Source organism: Sturnira hondurensis, unplaced genomic scaffold, assembly GCF_014824575.4.
Source record: "Sturnira hondurensis isolate 20B ecotype Veracruz unplaced genomic scaffold, ASM1482457v3 Scaffold0009859, whole genome shotgun sequence".
NCBI lineage: Eukaryota > Metazoa > Chordata > Mammalia > Chiroptera > Phyllostomidae > Sturnira > Sturnira hondurensis.
Window position 1 is genome coordinate 1,352,054 of NW_028082490.1, and position 15,432 is coordinate 1,367,485.

A 15,432-nucleotide genomic window follows, 5' to 3' on the forward strand; every position below is an offset into this window, starting at 1 on the left:
CTGCTCTGAGGGCTTTCGATAGCTGATTCACTTGCATTAGCTGAGATTATACATATATAATAACATATTATATATATTATTACAAATAATATATATAATTATATATATATATATATAACCTTAATCTGTGGTCTGCCATCTTTTAACAGTTCTCAATGGTGAATATGTGGTGGGATGCAGACTCCACCAACTTGTGTAGTTATGTTTGCTTTTTTTGTCCCTTAACTGCTGATAAAAATACACTTTGGGGGAATCCCAGAGGAATAGGTCTGAAGCCAGAATAACAGGGGCTCAAAAAACTCAAATAGTTCAATGCTTTTCTTGTTAACTATCTACTAGGTCACAACCGGAAATCCGAATGATGATGGGATAGAAACCCTTCTTTTGGATCAGGATTGACCTCCATAAAGATGAGTGTTTTGACGAATTTTGATATGCAGTTGCTGGGGCGGGGAGGGTGGGTGGGCCTTCATTAGTTTTACCGTTTTCAGAAGATGTTGAATTCAAAACGCCAGCAGCATCTCAAATGCTAGGCATTGAAGCTGTCTTTCACTGAAGACTGCTGACCAATGGAATCTCCCCTCTGTTTATTGAGACCGATCTAGGCAGAGTCAATTAAATCAAATCTTTACTAACATCCTTAATACAGCTGCAGTGTGTGCAGCAGCAGTAGCAGCAGTGGCGGAAGCAGCAGGAGGGATTTCCAGTATTAATAAAGGGATTCACTGCCGCATGAGGAAAAAGGTGGGGGATGGAGGGCGCAATTGGGGGAAGACTTTACTTAATCCGCAGGAAAAACTGGAAAAGTCCGGGCGGGGATGGAGAGGGAGGGGTGCTAATGAAAGCTAAAAAGCAAAGTAAAAGGATTAGAGAAAGAGCCTTAAAGCAGCTCTTGAAGAGACGCACCTTCAACCGTCCCCCTCCCCTGCCCCTTCCACCGCCCATTCAATTTACCGGTTGCAAGTATGAAGCTGGAAAAAGGTAAGGACCCAGAGTTGAAAACATGATCACTTTAATACTGAAAAAATATGCCATTATAAAATCCTCGAATAGAATTAGTAAGTTTCACGTGCTTCCTCTGTTCTTTTTTTTTCCCTACTTTGTAAGTAAGAGTTACACCAGCACAGAATTGCTACCGTTTTAAGATCGCAGCCTAAGCACTAGAGTGACATTAATTGGTCATGCTTAACTGCCTCACAATCTTTTCTTTTTGTTTTTAAATAATTACACCAGATACTATAATAGAAATCATGGGTACTTATTTTACATTCAGATGGAAGGCCTTATTGGATACGTATAGAAAAATATTCCCCCTCCAAAAAAAAAAAAGTAAACATCACCATCAAAATAAAAGGATGAACCCAAAACAACCCATAAAACGTCTCTTAACAAAATACATTTTTAACTCATAAAATGGGCTGATGAGTAGTCATGCAAATGTCTTAAATAAAACCTTAACATTTTTTTTTCACAGTAAACGTACTCTCTGAACTGCCTACCGATCACAAATAATGGCGAAATGGCACTTCTGATTATACTGTATTTTGTTTATAGAAAGTTTGATACGATGGGACTTATCAGGTAAGAGGGCGGGTGCTGTGAACGTGACGCTCTCTCCGGTCGCCGGGGAGGGCAGCGTCCCTGGAGCGCGTGGATTCCATGCGAGCCATGCAGCGCTTTTTGTTTTTCTCAGAAGTCAAAGTTATTTATTTACAATACATTCATGCCTTCGTGCAACTGCCCATCCCTGCGTAGCCAGCAGGGAACTATCACGCCCCCCCTTCCTCGCGGGGCTAATCCACGGGGGAAAAATAGATATCTATCTCTCTATATAGATGTGGGTAAATGTATATATGTATGGGACCACGACAGCCATCCCCACCAGCCCCTCCGCAGAGGGGAAGGGCACTGTCCGTTCTCTGAGCAGGGCCCCTGCTGGGCTTTGTCAAAAGAGGCTCTCAGCAAAGAGCGATTTGGCAGCGCTCTCCCAGCCACAGTCTGCTCTTTGTTTCCAGAAGGGAGCTACGGGGTCAGATCATCTCAGTTGAGCGAGTTCACAGTTATTTATTTATGTCCATCAAGCCTTGGGGCGCACTAGAGTGGGGTCCCGGCTTTTCTGACCCCGGGATGCCGACCCACCGGGTGGGGGAAGGTGGAGGGGGGGCATCGCCTTCCCCCTCCCCCGCTCTACCGGGGTTGGGGCTCAGTCTGAGAGCGAGTGGGAGCCGCAGTCGTACACTCTGTGGGCCCCATCTGCGTTGTAAGGCCCATTGTGCCAGTAGGAAGAGTCACAGACTGTCTGTAGGGAATTAATTTCGGACGCCGAAGAGTTGGCGTCTCTTCTCTTAGACCGCTTTCGATTCCTCAGGATAAACACGAGCATGCCCACCACAGTGAAGGCGGAGGTGACAAACACCAGCAGCAGTCCTGGGACCAACACGGAGATGGACACCCTGCTGGTGTCTAGGTAGGAGTTGGAATGCGTCCCGGTCTCCGCCAACCCAGTGCTGTTTTTACTTTGTGAAGTTAACGTGGGCGAGATCCTCGCGTACAGCTGGGGGCAGATCTCGTCATTCGAGAGGAGCATGAAATCCTTCCTAAAGAAGTTCACCGGCGTCTCACACTTGAGGTCGCTCATCAGCACTTCGGAACCCAGGCGTTCTGCCCATTGCTTGAAAGGCACAATGGTGCAGGAGCACTCCCAAGGGTTTCCGTGCAGGTCTATCTGGATAATGGAAGTTAGCTGGTCCAGCACCCCTGCTACCGGGAGGTACATAAAGTAGTTGTTGTGCAGGCTGAGCTTAGAGAGCGAGACCCCAGCAAACACATCCACGGGGAGGGACCGTAGCAAGTTGTTGTTGAGAATTAGGATCCTCAGTTTAGGCATGGCATTGAAGGTGCCTGGAAGGATGAGCTGGATAGCGTTGTACTCCACGTTCAGGTACTCGAGGTTCTGCAGCCCCGCGAATTTCTCCCGGGACAGTGTGTCCAGATAGTTGCTATCCATATACAGCCACCTGAGGTCCACAAGGTTCTTAAAAGTATTGTTCTCTACAGTGGCGATGTTATTGTTGCCCAGATCCAACAGAATGAGGTTCTTGTAATCCACAAAGTGCGACTTTCGGATGCTATGGATCTTGTTATCTCTCAGGAAAAGCTCCTGCACGTTGGAGAGCTTGGGCTTCAAATCAGCCAAGCTGCTCACGTTCCGGTTGTTGCAGTTCATCTTTAAACCGGACCCGGGGATGTGGTCGCAGCTGCAGCCCCCAGGGCAAGGCAAGCCATTGGCTGGGGGTTTGTTTCTGGCGCTGCCAGTCGCTATCGCTGCAGTGGGTCTGATTTTGATCTGCCAGTTGCCTGGGATCTTTGTACCTCCGTTTGGAGCAGACCCCGGGGTGGCACGATCTTCTTGCCCATTTGTCTTGAAGGGAGTTGGCAGGGGGCCAGGAGCAAAGGTCTCTTCTTGGGCAGGGGGCGCCGGAAGACTAGAATCCACTCTATTTTTCAAAGGACACAAGTCCTGTTCTGTGGTTTCATTGAGGTCTTTACCCTGCAGTCTGGTGGGGGCTTCGCAGACCACTCGACCGATCAGGGCGTTTTTGGGAATGTTTTCCAGCCATTCTTTCAGGGAAAGCAGATCACAGGTGCAGTCCCACGGGTTATCCTCTAGCAGGATTTCGGCAATGCCAGGGATCTGCTCCAAGACCTCCTCATAGGGCAGCGTTTTCAGCCTGTTTCCTCGGAGGTCGAGGTGGGTGATGGGCACATACTGGAACACGTTGGCAGGTAGGGTGCTGATGAGATTGTCATTTAAAATGAGTACCTCCAGCTTGTTTAAGTCTTGGAAGGCCCCCGGGTCTATATCCCGTAACAAATTAAAATCAGCCTGGAGGTATTCCAGGTCGTCCAGCCCCAGAAAAGTCTGCTTTCGAAAAGATTTGATCTTGTTGTTGTTGATGTGCAGTCTTTTCACCAGCTGCAGCCCCAGGAAAGCTCCGGGAACGATCTCGTGCAAGCCATTGTTTTCCATGTGCAAACTAACCGCATTGTAAAAGTTAGCAAACTCATTAGGGAAAAGTCGAGTGAGGGAATTGCCATGCAGAAATAGATGGTAGAACTGTGAAGTCGGCGCGGTGAAACGCTGCAGACTCGTGAAGCCCTTTTTTTCACAGTCTACGTGCAGGTCCCCTTCTATTTCATTGCAGGAACAGATCTTCTCTTTGCAAACGTCCCCTGTAACGTTTCCAGCGGCAAAACAAAGAGACGTCTCCAGCAACAGAATCCAAAGCAGCATTTTTAAAGCGAGCAATTCATCCCGATCTCATCACAAAGTAACAGCGACCATCCTGCTCGCCACAGACACAATTCAAGTTCATTTAGTGTTCCAATGTCCGAACCCAGGGAAGGAGAAGAAAAGGGTTTGGGGGGGTGGGGGTGGATTCCTTCCTCCCTAACCCCCCCGCACTGCAACAACCCAGGCGCCAGTCAATAAGTATATTCACAAACTATCCAGGCACGTAGTGCAAGGCAAGCAAAAAAAAAAAAAAAAAAAGTAGAAAAATAACCCCACTCCCCCTCAACCTTAAAAAAATGAAGTTAAATATATACGTATAAATTAAAAATGCACACTTAACAGAATCTCGTCTAGTGGTCCTCACTAATCAGTAAGGGAACAATGCTAATAATTAGAAGCAAGTGCATGTTAGAGAAACAAGCAGAGGGTTTGCAGCGTAGTACAGGCGCACTGCCTGTGCATGGCTGTGTGTCGGACTGACCTTGCCTTTCTGATACAAAAAGCAGGGCTTTCGGCGGCTTCTGTTGTGGAGGCTGCTGACGGAGTTCTCGCTGGAGCTGTAGGTTGCCCAGAAGTCCCCCCGAGGTGCTGTCCAATCCTCCCGGTGCTGAAATCACGCCCCACCGAAGGACTCACACTGCTGAGCCAATGGCGCTGGAAAATTTCCGCAATTGCTGCGTTTTGTGCCTGTCCATTCTTTTCGTTTCCTTCCCTTAGGTTCTCTCCAGCCTTTTTTTTTTTTTTTTTTCTTTTCCCTGGGCTCTGAATCTCGGTTACTGGCTCGTTTCTTGTTCTCTTTCTTCTGCTGTTTCGGAATCGCGTGGAGGGGGCGGAGGGCGGGTGGGGGGCGAGTTGTCGGAGGGAGAAAGAGAGCGCGAGAATGGGGAGTGAGCGAGCGGGGAGAGAAGAGAGTTGCTAAGAAGCTCTGCTCGTTCCAGCCTGGTGCACTCTGAAAGATCTGACACCCTCTGCTGATCTGCAGTAGCAAAAATCCATCTGGTGAGGGAATGCTGAAGGAAAAAAAAATCAATCCACGTACAGGGCAAGCGTTAAAAATGTGGGCACTAAAGGCTGTTGATCCACATAGAGGCTTTTATTGTAAATGGATTATTTAATTCTTTCTTGCATGCTGGAAACTTTACCCTTTCCTTTCCTTAATGACCTCACAGCACCCACTAGCTCCAACGTTCGGAAAAGAGTGCTTTTAAAACATTTATTTCCCAAAGGCTTGAATAAAATTAGTGTCAGGGTGTCAAGCGAACAGCAATTTGAGGTAATTATACTGCACGCCATTTTCATCGGTGCTTTAAATGCATTTCTTCCGTCTCTGCGGTACAGTGTGTTTTATGCTATTTGATGCCTTTGAAACCATTTTTAAAGAAATTTGGTATGGCGAAAGTGGCTATCTGAAGCATGTATTCATACCATATGTATTTTATATAATAGAATAATTGGGTATGGATTTTTTGTTGCATGGTATATAATTTAAACACACTCTTCTCTTTTCAAAACTTGGTATAGAATTTTAGTCATTTAGGTCATTGAGAGCTGGGTTTCTCTGATTTTTCTTGAATGTTATTTAAGTCTTCAGAATGAAAAGACGATGCAAGCGAACGTCTTTGATTCCAGACTGAAGGTTTTACTGAGAACCAGCAAGGGAGGGAGGGGGCAAGGGAAAATCCCAATTTGATTCGTGAGTGCTCCTAAAAATCCACTGGCAGCCAACACGAATACCACACACTCACACACTCACACACACACTTACTCACTCGCAAAGTTTCCGCAGCCATTCCAGCGATTTGAAATGCGTACAAGTAAATAACCAGTTGCATTTTGAAAGGAGGAGATAGCAATCTCGGGTCTCTAAGGCTTGGAATGGGGGTGGGTGGCATTATTTGCTAGTAGCTGGCAGTTGCTCCCCGTGCTTAAAAGCTGGCTGGGTCACTGGTGCAGAGGGAGAGCAGTGCTCAGGCTTTTCCAAGGGAAGGGATCGTGGGATTCCTCAAACTCAGCAGAAGCTTATGAGAACCAACTTCTACAAACCTCTGAGAGGGGAGAGAACATGAAAATGCTGCCTCTAAGAAGGCGCTTTAGCTGACTTTCCTTATCAGAGTGGACACCCTCTCCCTCACTACTTCTAAAATTGTGTGCCTCCTTTTAGGGTTGGGGATTAAAATATTTTTTTAAATTGTTGTTTGGTCCTTTCTGCAATTGAAACAAAGGTCATGTTTACATCAGTTTTCCCTTTCATTAGGATTTACACAAGTTAGATAGGTTACAAGCTTGCTAATCTACTTAAAAGATCAAATATTCAAGGCTCTGTGCATTTTGAAAATGCTGAAGAGTGAAAGATTTGGGGGAAGGCCTGGGGTGGAGAAATTCAGGGAAGTATAGAGTAGATTTTTTTTTCTTGGTTCAGAAGCTAATTTGAGGGGCACAGTTTTTCTATCCCTGTGTAGTAATTTAATGTAATCAAATGCTGTGTTATCATCTTTTGAAATCCAGTGGAGGCATGGATGAAGGCTCAGGTTGACATGGTGAATGTGTGTGAGAGAGAGAGGCATTTTTCAGGCAACCCATTACATTATTCAAACAATTCCATTCTTATTCAATTTAACCCTTTACTACATGTTGAAATAGATAAGAGCACAATCAATTTGAAACTATTTCACTAAAAAAATGCTATGCCCTTGAGAACTGCACATGTGAAGGAAGAGTTGGACTGAAGGAAAAGATGTTTCTGTTTCTTTGTAATTGGACTCAGGTTTGAAAATCTTTGGCCCCAGAAACCAAGTTGAGACAGGGGGTGTTTCATGCAGTATCTGTGATTGATAGGAGAAAGGACTTTGAAGGAGAGAGAAAAAATGCTGGCTGTTTAGGAAGAAAAGTATTGAGGGTAATCATCTAAAATCACACTTTTAAAATTAACTGGTTACTCATTTATTCAACTGGCTAAGTAAACACCTTCTATGAAGAGACCGAAGGGACATATTTAAGTATATACCATTAAGAACTTATTCCACTTTTTTTATTATACTGCCTATAAGATCTTACATATAATCATATATGAAAAAAACCCTCTGTTTTTGTTCCCAACAAAGTATATAGCATATATTTACAATAAAGAAATACATATTATTTGTATAGGTTTTGAAAAACACTGAAAACAACTGCAAAATTAAAATCCACCAAATTTCAACACCCAGAAATTACGGGTGTAAACATACACATATAGTTTATAAAATGCCTTTTGCACTTTATATATGTATTTGTGAAAAATGTCAAAGTTATTAAACATCCACCACTATATTGTATTATAAGTTGAATTATTATGATATAAAATAATTCATTGAAATAATTCCAGAGTTGGACATTAAGTTTTTACTAAAATTTTTTGTCTTGTATATAATGCTGCAAAAGACAACCTTGTACATAAATCACTGTGAATGTTATTATTTATCTTCTTATTGCAGATGCCTAGAAGTAGAATTGCTAGGTTAAAGTGTAGAAAAAAATATTAAGACTTTTGATAAAAATTTGATGAATTGCTTACTCAAAGATGTGTCCAATTTATACCCCACAAGCAATAGGTGAGATTTGTCATTTCCCTAAATCCCTACCAACACAATTTATTATCATTTAAACATCTTCCACTCAATTCAGTACTTTCAAGTGAAGCCAGTTCTTACCCATTTACTTGAGCAAATTATTTTTAATTTCTAATTATTTATGGATTACATTGTTTGCCTTCTTCAAGCTGTTCAACTTTTAAAATATTATTTTAGCTTAAAAATCACTTTTCCGAATCCTTTCCAGACCAAACCACCAAGGATCTTTCTCCCTTTTACCTTAATGCATTCAGTAGAATGACTCCTGAATGTGTTTAAGTTACTTTTTTGCAGCATTGATCCCTCACTAGAGTGTGACATTCTTGAGGGCAGTGATCTAATCATTTTATCTTTTTATATCTGTCACCTAGCAGAGTCCTGGTCCTATATGATACAGTGTGATGTGTACACCCCAAAAGTAAAATAATGCAGTATGGAGTTAGTGAGAAATTGAGTGGAACAGAATATGAAAGCTAAAAAAAAAAAAGTCCAGAGACAGAAATAATTCACAAACTAGGGACTTGGTAATTACTTACTTAGACTTCTAGGTTTCATGTTTAATGCATTGCATGCACTTGATAAATTTTCTCCTGTATTATCATGTATATATACAAAATATTATTTATTTTCTCTAAAAAATGAGTTCCTAACCTACATTTTGTGCATCCCGTAAGAATTAGGACAGTACCATGTACCTGGTTAACAACCGATAAATGTGTGATGATGCTAAGGATAGGCGCACATTGCTGCTTTTGCAAGAGGAAGTAGGTTGAAAATCATGAAAGTGTAAAGATCCAGTAAATTAACTCTTTAGGTTATTGATTGGAATTTTTAAGTGTATAAAAACAGCATAGTACAAGCACATTTTGAATTGCACAAAGAAATTGATTAAATGTTATTTATTAAAATAGAAAACATGTTCTTTTCTGATCAGTTGGAATCGGAAATTCTTGCATTTACGGTAACTATTAGGCTGGAAAAAGCATTTCCTCACATGAGCAGTCACCTAAAACAGTGAAGGTGTCATGGGTTTTGGCATCAACCTTAGGACATCACGCTTTGTGGTACATTGTGCTTTTGGAGAAATCTTATGCCATTCCTAACACTGGTCATTTTCCCTCCTTTTATTTCTTTTTTTGGAAATAAATCAGAAATACTATCATAAAATATAAAAACAATAGACACTAATTTTTCCCAAATCTCTTGGTGAGTAGGGCAAATGGTATGACTTAACATGGCCACTTAGACTCACATGCCTGGATTTTGACTTAGACCTAAGGACATGTGGGAAAAGGAATGGGTGAATTACACCAGGCAGTGGGAGCAGTGGCAGCAGAGAGAGGTATGGAGTGCAACTGTGGCAGGGGACTTCTGTGCAGGGCCCAGGGCGGAAGTTAAGGCTGTTGTAAACTCTTCTGCCGCTGGTCAGAGTATTGACAGCATCCTCAGCAGAGGAAGGCCTAGTTTGTGAGTTAGGGGCATGTTTTCAACTGCTTTGTTCTTGTTCGGGTGCCCAGCCTGGTTCTCTGGTCTTTCCAGAGTCCTTGGGAGCTACCCAGTTTCCTCTGTCTAGAAGTCTTTTCTGTTTGCATAAATGAAGAAATCTGATGGGTCTGAAATATGAGTAAGGGGACCACATATTCTTTTTTTTAGATTTTATTTATTTATCTTTAGAGGGGAAGGGAAGGAGAGAAGGAGAGAAATATCAATGTATGGTTGCCTCTCATGAGTCCCCTGCTGGGAACTGGCCTGCAACCCAGGCAAATGCCCTGACTGGGAATTGAACCACGATTGTGTGGTTCAAAGGCCTGTGCTGAATCCACTGAACTACACCAGGCAGGGTGCAGGGGCCACATATTCTTGATTTCCCAGGTAAACTCTTGTTCATGCTAGTTGTTCCAGCATATAATTTCACTTTTAGGATTGTCCCAAGTCATTTAAGTCAATCCAACAAGCCACTTTTGTCCTTGGGAATACGTAAATTAAGGTGAGGTGAACAGTGTACTAGCCAGTATATTCTATGTAGTTTTAAAAGTGAAATAAAAAAGTTTTGATTTAGAGGGTCTGATCATGGCTAATCCTATAAACATATGTTGACATAATCATTCATACTTGGAGCGATACAATGAACAGATCTCATGCCCAGCATTAAGTATAACCTGGGCAGTATTCGTGTCTAGGAGGGGAAATACAGGACACAGCATATTTAAGCTTCTTAGTGGTTGATGTTCTTGTTGCAATACATGTATACAAGATTCAACAAGTTGAGTACTAAAAAATTAATGAATTAGTATTTTTAAGGAGAAAAACTAAGAAAGAATTCTAGAAACCAAGGAAAACATAAAGAATTTTTTTAGTTATGTGTATATTTGGTTAGGTGCCAATTTTTTATGGGAAGTTATAGGAGACTTAAGGGCCCGTAAAGACCTGATGTAAACAGCACAATATTCAATGATTTTTTCTTTGTTAAACAATGTGCATCCCTTATTGTTGAATTCTGCAACTGTAGTGTGAGAATTTATTTTTCTATTGTCTTCATCAAAATGAAAGGGAACCCAAATAAACCTTTATTCTTGGAACTTCTTAAGTATATTATTATTTTTAGGTTGACTTTTTGACTTGGGAATCAAGATGCTCAGGACAACAAGCGATTGAAAGCCTCCCTCATCGCACGGCTAGTCTCGGCTGTTGACTACACAACAGTATTATTACAAGACAGTATTTTGCCTGGAGACATACCAAGGAAAGCAGGTAACTAATGTACCTAAAATAACCATTTCTCTGATAAGATTTACCACCATTTTCCAACACTCTACCAATTCTTTTTCTAATGCTAGTTTATCAATGAAAATTACACAGAAAAGTAGTAATGTTGGGCTACTTCTGAGACAATAATGGCTCAAAGTTTCAGAATAGCATAGTAAAGACACAGCAGAATACACATTGAAATGCTATAATCATATCTGAAAACTCAGAGTGCCACATTAAGAGTGGCATTAAGAATAAAGGCTTTATGACAAGTAGATCCATTCCATTTTAACTTTCCCTCTCTCTAGTCACATGTTTAATGGCACCATTTCCATGAGCATCCTTGTAGGTAAGCTGAGATTGGAAGGTTAGGTTGCATGGTTTGTATATTTCCCTTGAGAGATTTTTTTTTTTCATTTCTGATATTACTTGTGTCCCTGCAGCTAGGTTAACTAGAAACACACTTGTTTCTTCTTGGACAATTGTCTCCATTGTAGCCATTTATTTCTTTGAAAATTTAACATGGTACATGTGCATATATTAAATACACAACACATATATGCAGTTCCCAGTTATTTAAAGTTGAAGTTCATATCTGAAGTACAGTAAGATATCCTTTTCCTGGACTACTTTTGCTTTGTCCAAACATTTTCTTCTTTTAATAGCTACCATGAAGCCTAGCATGTGATCTCATATCTAGTAGCTGATTTATATATGTTAATAAACAAATATATGCACAAATACACATACACATAGATATAGGTCTACATACATGTATATGTGTAAACATGCATTTGCTGAAATGTTTTCTGTTTCAACTTAGTTGTTTCCCACTAGTATGATTTTTTTTGGAAAAATCACTAAATTTTCATTATCCTCATTGTTTTCAATAAAATTATAATAATAACATTTTTTAAATATATTTTATTGATATGCTATTACAATTGTCCCATTTCCCCCCCTTCACTCCCCTCCACCCTGCACATTCTCACCCACATTCCCCCTCTTTAGTTCATGTCCCTGTGTCATACTTATAAGTTCTTTAGCGTCTACATTTCCCATACTATTCTTGTCCTCCCCCTGTCTATGTTCTACCTACCAACTATGCTACTAATTCTCTGTACCTTTTTCCCCCTCTCTCCTCANATTACAGTTGTCCCATTTTCCCCCCTTCACTCCCCTCCACCCTGCACATTCTCACCCACATTCCCCCTCTTTAGTTCATGTCCCTGTGTCATACTTATAAGTTCTTTAGCTTCTACATTTCCCATACTATTCTTGTCCTCCCCCTGTCAATTTTCTACCTACCAACTATGCTACTAATTCTCTGTACCTTTTTCCCCCTCTCTCCTCATCCCACTCCCCTGTTGCTAACCCTCCATGTGATCTCTATTTCTGTGGTTCTGTTCCAAATGTTCTAGTTGTTTGCTTAGTCTGTTTTTGTTTTAGGTGTGGTTGATGATAATTGTGAATTTGCTGTTATTTTACTATACATGTTTTTAAAATGTAGGGTTTTATACACATAATATTGGACAATTCCTATATTTTATTTATGTCTTCATAATATTCTCTGCCTGCCTTACTTTTTTTTACTTATTCTTCCTTATTTCAATATGGCCCAACCGAAATTGTTACCCAAAAACAAAACAGAAAACACTTCCCTAGAAAATATATCTGAATTGGATATTTCAAATGTAATGAAACCTTTAATGAAATATTGTAAAAATTTTACTAGTTTAATATCTATGTTAAAAATAAATGTTTTAAGGGATACCAGATTTGCATTCTAAAATGCATATAACTTTCTGTTTCTGCAAACAAAATTTTATTGTATGATAGATTTTAGTTAAAATTTAGCAAATGTTGATTTTTTTAGTAACTTTTCTTCTGTATAACCATTAATTTTTGTATATCATTTTAACTGACCTCAGAGTATTTAAATCTAGATGAATTTAGTTTAACTGGTTAGCTCATCTGTAATGTTTATGAATTTCACTACATTGAAATATTTGCAAACATACAACCTGCATAAAAATAATTGTCATTGAGAAATATGGCTACAATAAGTTGCAAATGTTATCACTGATTCAAAATTAAGATGGAACAACAACTAAAAAATATGTAATAAATGTTTCTTTACCCTCTAAGCTTCTCAACTTTAGGAGTACTATGTTTGAGGAGATATATATACTATTTAGTAGACTCTTCCATAGTATTTTTGCAAACATTTGAAAATATTATATTTGAAGTATTTATATTTTAATATATAAATACTTGAAAATATTACTAATTCTTAGATATATTTGAAAATATTAATAATTATAAAACATTTTATTATGTCAGGAATAAATATCTTATATAAAACATTAAAAACCTGCAATTTTGTTCATGCTTTTAATCCTTTGTCTATTTCTTCAAAGCAATCAAAGTACTGGTAGTAACATATTCGAAATTTTCACTACTGTAAATGTTTTCAGTTTTATTATATTAATAAAGACCATTCAGTAACTCTGTAGAAGGTGATTATTTACTGAAGTATTATTAACTATTTTATTTGAATTTTACCAGTTCAACCAAGTTTTGCCTTTTGCTAAATAGGTTAAATCTAAGGAAACTAGGTTGATAGTTTCAAATTCTAATTGTTTCTTAAACTTTAAATCATTTCCATTATAATTTACCACCCCAGCAGCATTTTTGGACATTTTTTTCTAATTCTCCATCCATAAAATTTTCTTACTAGAGATACACTGTATACTATATATACACTGTGGCCTATGAAGGTCCATGAATTATTATGATATCGAATATTCCACCAATTCAAACAAACTTTCCCTCTTTTGGGTAATATCACCCCTACCGAAAATATATGGTCTATTCCCACAGATTTTACCACTACTCTGGTAACATATCTATGATTCACTGTACCGCTGAAGGAAGATGCTGACAGTCACGACTGGTACATAAAATATGTCCATAGCATTAGGAAATAGCACATAACACTGTCTCTGATGTGGTCTTGAAAAATAAAAATAAAATGTCATATCAAATGCTTTTTATGCATCTATCGATATGACCATGTGGTTTGTAGCCTTCATTTTGTTTATGTGGTGTATCACATTTGTTGATTTGCAGATATTGTACCAACCTTGCATTACTAGAATAAATTCTACCTCATCATGATGCACAATCTTGGTTTTTGTTTGTTTGTTTTGTTTTTTCTTTTTGTATTGCTATTTCTGGTTTGCTAATATTTTTTTGAGGATTTTAGTATCTATGTTCATCAGAAATATTATCCATAATTTTCTTCCTTGGTAGTATCTTTATATGAATTTGGATTTAAGGTAATGCTGGCCTTGCAAAATGAGCTTAAATGTCATCCCTTTTCTTGACTTTTTTGGAATAGTTTAAGAAGGATAGGTGTTGGTTCTTCTTCGAATGTTTAGCAAAATTCACCTGTGAGGCCTTCCAATCTAGGGCTTTTATCTCTTGGAAGTTTTTTTTTATTACTACTTAAACTTCGCTAGTTGTTATCTGTTCAGGTTTACTGACGCTTCCTGATTCAGTTTTAGAAGATTACATGTTTCTAGGAATTTATCTTTTTTTAGATTGTCCAATTTGTTGCCATATTGTTGTTCATAACATTTCCTTACAGTTCTTTGTATTTATATATATTATAAGCCAACAGCCAACATCATTCTAAAGGGGCAAAAACTTAAAACATTTCCTTTAAGATAAGGAAGAAGACAGGGATGTTGGCTCTTACCATCCTTACTCAACAAAGTACTGAAAATCTTAGCTACAGCAACTGGACAAGGAAAAGAAATAAAAGGCATCTGAATTGAAAGAAAAAATGTTATTATTCACAGGTGTCATGCTATTGTGCTAAATAACCCTAAAGACTCCACCAAAAATCTACTAGAGCTAATAAATGAATTCTTCAAAATAGAAAGACACAAAACTAACACTCAAGAATTGGTGTCTGACATCTCTTGTAGCAATATTTTTGACCTGTCTCCTAGGGCAAGAAAAATAAAGGAAAATATAAACAAATAGGACTACATCAAGTGAAAAAGCTTCTGCACAGAAAAAGAAACCATAAATAAACTGAAAAGGGAACCCACTGTATGGGAGAACATTTTCACCAATAATACATTAGATAAGGGGTTAATTTCCAAAATATGTAAAGAACTTACACAACTCACCAACAGGAAGATGAATGGCCCAATTAAAAATGAGCAGAGGACCTCAGTAGACACTTCTGTAAAGAGGACATACAGATGGCTAACAGACATGTGGAAACATACTCAGTGACACAAATCACTAGAGAGCTGTAAATTAAAACCCCAATGAGATAATCACTTCACACATGTCAAAATGTCTACCATCAATACATCAACAAATAAGAAGTAGTGGCAAGGATGTGGAGAAAAGTGAACGCTTGTGCACTGTTGGTGGGAATGCAGAGTAGTGTAGCCACTGTGGAAAACATATTAAAATTGCACCTGTCTTTTTACCCAGCAATTCCACCTTCAGGAATATATTTTAAGAAACCTGAAACACCAATTCAAAAAATGATATGCATCCCTGTGTTCATAGCAGCATTATTTATAATAGCCAAGACCTGCAACCCAAATGCCCATCAGTAGATGAGTAGGTAAAAAAGTTCTGGTACATATACAAAGTAGAATACTACACAGTTGTGATAACAAAAGAAATCTTATTTTTTGTAACAGCATGAATGGAGCTGGAGATTATTGTGCTAAGTAAAATAAATCAGACAAA

General features: G+C 39.1%; 1 protein-coding gene across 1 annotated transcript; it reads right to left on the reverse strand.

Moving 5' to 3' along the window:
• Positions 1–1,295: 1,295 nt before the first annotated feature.
• SLITRK1 (SLIT and NTRK like family member 1) lies at positions 1,296–5,279 on the reverse strand. The gene is made up of 2 exons (XM_037058085.1): positions 4,776–5,279; positions 1,296–4,346 (listed from the first exon to the last, which is right to left on the reverse strand). The coding sequence occupies exon 2, from the start codon at positions 4,292–4,294 to the stop codon at positions 2,204–2,206; it is 2,091 nt and encodes a 696-aa protein (XP_036913980.1). The 5' UTR covers positions 4,295–4,346; positions 4,776–5,279; the 3' UTR covers positions 1,296–2,203.
• Between the last annotated feature and the right edge of the window lie 10,153 nt (positions 5,280–15,432).